The 7,998-nt window shown below is 40.3% G+C and overlaps 1 protein-coding gene across 1 annotated transcript; it reads left to right on the forward strand.

Annotated features, from left to right (window-relative positions):
* The first annotated feature begins 1,566 nt into the window (after window positions 1-1,566).
* On the forward strand, window positions 1,567-2,636 carry LOC106086965 (large ribosomal subunit protein uL10m). The gene is made up of 2 exons (XM_013251809.2): window positions 1,567-1,739; window positions 1,838-2,636. The coding sequence occupies exons 1-2, from the start codon at window positions 1,718-1,720 to the stop codon at window positions 2,581-2,583; spliced, it is 768 nt and encodes a 255-aa protein (XP_013107263.2). The 5' UTR covers window positions 1,567-1,717; the 3' UTR covers window positions 2,584-2,636.
* Window positions 2,637-7,998: the final 5,362 nt, after the last annotated feature.

Below are 7,998 nucleotides of genomic sequence, written 5' to 3' on the forward strand. Positions count from 1 at the left end.
GGTTAACGAAGATAGCTTTCAACCAAGATCTAGAACAGGTGAGGATTCACTGCATGCATGATCGGCGCCAATCAGCTATCCATTTAAGGCTAGCTTGTCACCCACCTTATTATACTCAACTCCTTGATGGCACGTGCTCAAGTAGGGTCTTATAGTCTTCCCTATGTTGTTGTTGTAGCTACATTTTCATGTGAAGGTTACTATCATCGTCAAGCTCCTGTAAGTGAGCAAACTCTTTGGGTCCAAAAAACCGATCGCCGCGGGAACAGGTTGGCAATTGGTTATTTAAAGGCGCCAATAATTCGCCTTGCCATATCGAGCATCATAGGCACTCAGTATTTATACAAGAGCTGGTGCCTCCCGGCCTCTCCCTGAGACTCTCCGCTATTGCCGTTGCAGCTACTCTGTATGGAGCATTCCACTATCCGTAACCTGTTGACGCGCCCGGTAGCTCGGAGCTAAACTTCTCGTGACAGCGATGAAAACCACACAGATCAGACCTCAAATTTCCAGCCTGTGTGGTGCTCACAGCGATCCCGTGCCGGGACTTCTCTCTCTTCCTACTTTGCATCTCCTATCATTTGTGAACCTTGTATGGGCCGATGCCAGAAACTTCGGTGGCACCATTATCTACGTATATAGTGTTTGATCGGGTAGTCGTTCCTGAATCGGCTTCGTCGCTTAGTATCGCGAAGACTTTGTTCTTAATGACTTTACAACTGCCCAGAAGCTTATATGAGTCACTAGTATTAAGGAAATCAATCCTCCTATCAATACTTAACTCTTGTATTTGTTGTATTATTCCTTGTATACGTTTCAGTTTGCACGTAGCTGGGTTCGCCCTATTCGGACCCCCCTCATTGCCTTTTCAAACTTCTTCAAGTCCCATCAAAAAGATTTCGATATCTAACGCATTCTACCAAAAAGACTTCGATATCTAACGCGAGTTGGTAAGACGGCGGTTACCCAATAACTACTCAACATGACTCCTCCCAGCAGATTCATTTCCGATTCAAGTCCTGTAACTGCGTTAAAAACCTGTTCCTCTTAATGTTTTCTTTTCTAAGAGTTGTTATAATTTTAGCACATAAGGATACTTCAATTGTTTCTTGGGTATTTTACCCACCATCGTTACATTTAATTCATTCATTAATTTTTTTAATCAAATATCGCCCATCCGGGCTTAACATTGATAGATTTGAAAATTTGGGAAGAGTATAGAGATTTCTCTCATATCGATGCTGTTCGATGTAAGTTTTAGTTAAAACCACTTATTGAAGCGGCTTTTGATTGGTAATTATTAACCGCGTCTTCTACTTATATGATTTTGCCATTATGCCTGTCAAAAACAAATAAATTCTCTCTACTTCTTACAAATCTCTAAATCATTAGTGAACCTAGGGTTATATGTTCTTATAACTTTTCTATTGCGCAACAATTTATTTTAGTTAATTTTTGAAAAAAATTGTTAACGATTGTTTTAATTATGCCAGCAATTGATGGGGTAACCAAAATTTGACAGCCATTAAAGCCAGATGCTTCAATTAAGGTAGTAATCACGAATATGAAGATTATCGCAGTACAGCTGATGAATTTTAAGACGAACAGTGAAGAAAATTGCACTTTAAACGAAAAATATAAATCTAGCGATTATTAATTAAAACTTCTAAATTTACAAAAAGTAAAATATTTAACTAATCCACGTACAGCCTGCCTTATGTCTCTATTACTTAAGTTTGGTAATAATAATACAAAATGTTCAAAATATTTGTGAGAAATATTGAAATCTCTATTGTGTAACCAAACAAATGTGCTTCCTTTCCATCAATCATTACAGAACTTGTCCAACAGCTTAAATGCACTTCACCACTGCTACAGTTCCAGCGTTATCGTGGTAAAATCAACATACAGCGGCCACGACAACCCCACTATGAGAGAGCAAAAATGCTGGCGGTAACAGCCCCTCGTTACCCAGAGCCTCCAAAAACAACAACATGTTTTGAAAAGAGAACCCGACAGATACAAGAAAATCCCTACAACGATATCATAGCGCGTGAGGTTCACAATTGGTTGCTAAATTCCAAAATGGTGGCAATTTTCCACTTAAATTCCATCAAGTCGGATGATTTCTTTGAAGCCCGCGTCATGTTGCACAAGCAAAATATGCAATTAAAAATGTATGGCCAAAAGATTGTGAAGAAAGCTGTTGAAGGTACTCGTTTTGAGGCTATACTACCCTTATTTGAATCACAACCTTGCATAGTATTCTCACCAGAAGCCAAGGTTTCCCAGCTATTGAAAATAACTCGTAAAATACCACAAATGATTCTAATGGCCGGCATTGTTGATGATACACTACTAAGTCGAAGTGAATTCATGGAATATGCCCAGCTGCCTGGTTTGCAATCGGCTCAAGCTGAATTGGTGCATACACTTAATATGGCCGCTAGTACGCTGGTACAAAATCTAGAGGCACATCAAAAGAACTTTGTTAATGTCTTAGATGTTTATGCCAAGGGCGAGAGCGAGGGAAGCCCTGAGAGCAAGCAAGAAGCTTCAGGCGTTACAAATCAAAAAGACTAAGGGTTTTTGTTAAGAAATTGTTAAAGGTGTAATAAAAAAAATCAAACAAATAATTCAAGACAGTGATAATTCAAGACAGTGTTAATTCAAGACAGAATGCAAAATCAAGAAAACTTGGAAATATATGATCGCAATAATTATAAGAAGACAAAGTTAAGGTAAGGGGAAAGTATATCTTAGAGTATTGGTACTACAATTTCGAATTTTTTATAAAGAAATTTCTTCAAGTCCTTTTGTAAGGATTATTTAATTGAATGATTTCATTTAATTAAAAAATATTGTATACCTGGCACTAGTATTTATTGCTATCCCATTGCCTCAAATACTGTCTCATATTTAAAGCTGCATATTTATTGGTTGGATATTTTGAATCATATCTAATTCCCCAGTGGATGTGGTTCTTATCGCTCAACTTTTGCCAATAAACCCTTTTATTTGTTGTAGCAGTGTGTTATGCACTGAGGCGGCGTCCCCTGCCGATGAAAGACTCCATCGGGTCAATCCGGTACATACAACCGGCTGGGATTGCCTTTTCTTTGAATATGATGTAATGTTTATATGGTCCCCTTACCACCAAAAAGATGAAAGGAGTCTATTAAGTAGGAGGGTTAGGAAAGTTTTCATCTCGAAGACGGGAATTTGTCTGCCTAAGGTCTATAATCTGTGTGGTGCTCTTCGTTATAACGAGAAACTTAGATAAGAGCTACCGGGCGCGTCCACAGGTTGCGGATAGTCGAATGCTTCATACGGAGTAGCTGCAACTGCAGTCGCGGACTATCTTGCATAAATACTGAATGTCTATGATGCTCGATTTGACAAGGCGTGTTATTGGCGCCTTTAAGTAACCAGTGGCCACCATGTTCCAGCGATCGGTCGTATAGACTGGAACGATCATGACGAGTTTGGTGGTTTATCCCCCGGCCCGGAATGGATCGCTAATTTTGGGGGTTGCACGAACATCGCCCTTAGACTAAGGCAATCGAGAGCCTTGCGTTCTTTTGGTATGCTGGGGTTTGGAGATGGTGCATGGAGGCCAGCGACGAATTATGTACCTTGTTAATGAGCTGGACATAATCTTCCCGTGAAGTGATCTCTCTGCTGAAGTTAACCCGTCTTTACCAGGATCTCTGATATAGGTAGATCAAAGTTGGATTGTGGGCACCGGGGTGGGAGCATTCATGGGTATTAAGCGATCATATAGGCTTCTGGACTTGTGTAGCGTATTTTAGCGTATTTCAGGTGGAGGTCCTCGAGATTCTGAAAGTTCTGGAAACATCAATGCAGAGGGGATGCCCTACCGAACTAGCAGGATGTTGTTGTTGTAGCCCATTTGCCTGTGTAGGTGGCGATCCTCGCCAAGCTCCTATGGGCGAGCAAGCTCGTTCCGGTCCAAAGGACCAATCGACGCGGGAACATGGTTGCCATTGCTTAATTAAAGGCGCCAGTAACTCGCCTTATCATATCGAGCATCATAGGTACTCAGTATTCAGCCGTTGCCGCCCGGCCTCTCACTGAGAATCTCCACTCGATACCGTTGAATGTCCACGACTGCTGTTGCAGCTACTCCATATGGAGCATTCCAATATCCGCAACCTTTGGATGCGCCCGGTTGCTCGCAGCTAAGCTTCTCGTTGTTGTTATAGCCACATTTTCATGTGGATATGGTGATCCTAGTCAAGCTCCTGTAGGTGAGCAAGCTCACTTAAAAGGCGCCAATAACTCACCTTGTCATATCGCTCATCATATGCACTCAGTATATGTGCAAGAGCCGGTGCCGCCAGCTACACCGTATGGAGCATTCCACTCGCAGCTAAGGTTCTCGTGACAGCAATGATCACCACACTGACCGGACCTCCTGTGGGATGCCCACAGCTTTCACGTGCCAGGATATTCGTGGACAGTCAGGCAGCGCGGAAGTCGATAATGGCCAAGAGATGCAAAATATGTCATCAAACTATGGAGAGGGCTGTGAGGGTATTCTGGGTCCAGGACCAGATATGATTTTACGTCTGAATCAGTAAAGCCTCCTCTGTGCCAGCTTACGGTGGAAGCACGAAAAAATTGTGGGCTACCTCCATGAGTTACAGTGTAGCCAAGGCCCTGTGGCCGAGTGTTTCGAACTGCCGTTAGACAGTTCGAAACACTCCTGATTGTTCATTACAAAGTAAAGTCTATGACGATGCGCTGAAAACAGGGGAAACGGACATCTGCGCTGGTCTTCGGTCACGAAGAAGAACACCTTTTTGTTATTGCCCCACAATTACGAGGAGAAGACACAGTAGTCTTCACAAACTTCCTTCTTTTCTTCTCCACTTGCCTTCTGTCAGCCCCGGCCTTCTATGAGGCCTTGCCTTCTGTCAGGCCTATCCTTTTTTCAGGCATTGCCTTCTATCGACCTTCTTATATAAGCCAAGCTGGGTATTTAACGGCTAGGCAGGGCTTCAGGTAGTTCGATGTTCCTAATGTAATACTATCGAAATTTTTCCTAAAAACTTTGTTGTTGTAGTAGCAGTGTGTGATACACTGAGGCGGCAGCCCTTGCCGATGAAGGAATTCATCGGGTCAATCCGGTACATACAACCGGCTGCCATGGGAGCAGTTTGTAGTAGTTTTTTCAAGTTATTGTTCTACATTCTTATATCTCCGTAGGTTCCACAGTATCCCTCCCTTGTTATACCCTTCAACCATAGGATGGGGTTATAAAACTTCGTCCTTTCGATTTAACTCATTGAGATATTAACTTGAGACTCTACAAAGGATATAAATATTCTTGATAGCCATGTTCATCTGTCCCTCTTTTTTTCTCGCTACCAACACGCAGGGGATGTTCCCTATATATGCAGTGCATTGTGTTGACAATTAGGAAAATTATAGTTTGGGAGGGGAAGAGGTTTATTGATATTCGTCTTAAAAACGCTTTTTTCGAAAGAGGCGTTTGCATTTTTATACAAATACTTCTTATAAGTGAATGCCGGTTGGGATTGTAAATGCAGCAAATCGGTTCATATATAGATAACGTTTTGTTAAGCATCTGAAGGCTGAGTTTGGTCTGAATCGGTCAATAACCAAATATAGCTCCCATATAAAGCGTAATTCGAATAAAACTTTTAAGCTTGAGCCGAATTTCGCCTGAATCGGTCTATAGCCTCTTATAGCTCCCATTGGCCTTCTCGAGTTTGCATTTGAATACGAATATATGTATATTCCAAGTTTAGTTTAAATCGGTCAATTACCTGAAACTACCTACCCGACATACCCTATATACCAGTTATGGATTTGTCTACCTGAACTTTTGGAGGGCACAATTCTTTACCGATTTGATTGACTTCGAACACCTGTGCCGAATTTGGTCTGTATCGGTCAATAATCAAATATATGTAGCACCCACTCTAAATGTACTCTCCATTTTTACATCTTGAGCACGTCCAGGGCCAGATTTTATCTATCCAATTGCTAGAAATGTCCATGTGTTATAAACTGTCTTAAAAAAATCAAAAAAAAAAACAAAATGAATGCCGAATGGCGAACGTTTAATAAGATTCCGCCCGGTTGTCCTTAAGATGCTTTTACTTCTACTTTTTCTAGTATCTGGCATATCTGTGAAAATTTGGTAGATAGATACCCATGCAAGTTGTTAAGGGCACAAGAAGGGTAAAAAGCAGCTTTGTTATAGATATGTTAATGCACACTCCTTTACAGCAGCGCCTCATATTCAGCTTTAAACAACTCTGCTGATAACCCATCGACTTCTGCTGCCTACCTATTTGTACCCTACACCACTACTGTAGTACAGCGTATTATAACTTAGTGCATTTGCTTGTAACACCCAGAAGGAAAAGAGATAGACCCATTGATAAGCATACCGATCGGATCAGAATCACTTTCTGGCTCGATTTAGTTATGTCCGTCTGTTTGTCTGTCTGTTTATTCGTTTGTTTGTCTGTCTGTCCGTCTATCCATGTTAATTTGTGTACAAAGTACAGGTCGCAGTTTTAATTCGATCGTCTTAAAATTTGGTACATTCATGTTTTTCGGCCTAGAGACGAGCCTATTGATATTGAAGAAAATCGGTTCATATTTGGATATGGCTCCCATATATATGTTCGTCCGATTTGCAGTAATAATGCAATTAAATTGACATTTGTAAACCGATTTCCTCGAAATTTGGTTGAAAGAATATTCTCTTGGTTCTCGACATAACTGGCGAATTTCATGGAAATCGGTTCAGAGTTAGATATAGCTCTCATATGTATATATTGCCCGATTTTAACTTCTAAAGTCACAGCAAGCGCATTTATTGACCAATCTTACCAAAATTTTGCAGAACGCTTTCCTCGATGACTACCGCAATATCGGAGAAGTTTTCTCGAAATCGGTTCAGATTTAGATATAGCTTCCATATATATGTTAGTACTATTTTGAGAGATATTGCAATAAAGTGCTCATTTGTTAACCGATTCTCTCGTAATTTGGCAGGAGGGATTTTCTTATGAATTTCGACATTACTGGTGAATTTCATAGAAATCGGTTCAGATTTAGATATAGCTGCCATAAATGTATTTCGCCCGATTTTCACTTCTAGAGCCACTACAAGCGCATTCATTGACCAAAACTTTATACAACGCTTTTCTCGTCTATTACCACAATGTGTGATATGTTTGCTCGAAATCGGTTCAGATTTAGTTATAGCTTCCATATATATGTTCGTCCGATTTTGAGAAATATTGCAATAAAGTGATTATTTGTTAACCGATTCTCTCGTATTTTGTCAGGAGGGATTTTCTCATGACTTTAGACATTGCTGGTGAATTTCATAGAAATCGGTTCAGATTTATATATAGCTGCCATAAATGTATTTCGCCCGATTTTCACTTCTAGAGCCACTGCAAGCGCATTTATTTACTAATCTTACCAAAACTTTATACAACGCTTTCCTCGACAACTACCACAATATCGGAGAAGTTTGCTTGAAATCGTTTCAAATTTAGATATAGCTTCCATATATATGTTCATTCGATTTTGAGAAATATTGCAATAAGGTCCTCATTTGTTGACCGATTCTCTCGAAATTTGGCAGGAAGGATTTTCTTATAGTTCTCGACATTACTGGTGAATCTCATAGAAATCGGCCCAGATTTAGATATAGCTGTCTATATATATATCGTCCGATTTTCAATCCAAGAGCCACTGCAAGCGCATTTGTTGACCAATCTTGCAAAAATTTTGAATAACGCTTTCCTCGACGACTACCACAATATCTGAGAAGTTTGCTCGAAATCGGTTTAGATTTAGATATAGCTCTCATACATATGTTCGTCAGATTTTGGGTAATTTGCAATAACATTGTCATTTGTCAACCGTAGTAACGGTATTTGCTCGATATTTGATAGGGATTTTTAACAACCCATCTGAAAA

The sequence above is a fragment of the Stomoxys calcitrans genome, chromosome 3 (genome assembly GCF_963082655.1).
Source record: "Stomoxys calcitrans chromosome 3, idStoCalc2.1, whole genome shotgun sequence".
Classification (NCBI taxonomy): domain Eukaryota; kingdom Metazoa; phylum Arthropoda; class Insecta; order Diptera; family Muscidae; genus Stomoxys; species Stomoxys calcitrans.

Coding starts and splice junctions, on each gene's coding strand:
- LOC106086965 (XM_013251809.2), top strand. CDS start 1,718: ATGTCTCTATTACTTAAGTTTG. Junction 1,740..1,837: donor GTCTCTATTACTTAAGTTTG/GTAATAATAATA, acceptor CAATCATTACAG/AACTTGTCCAACAGCTTAAA.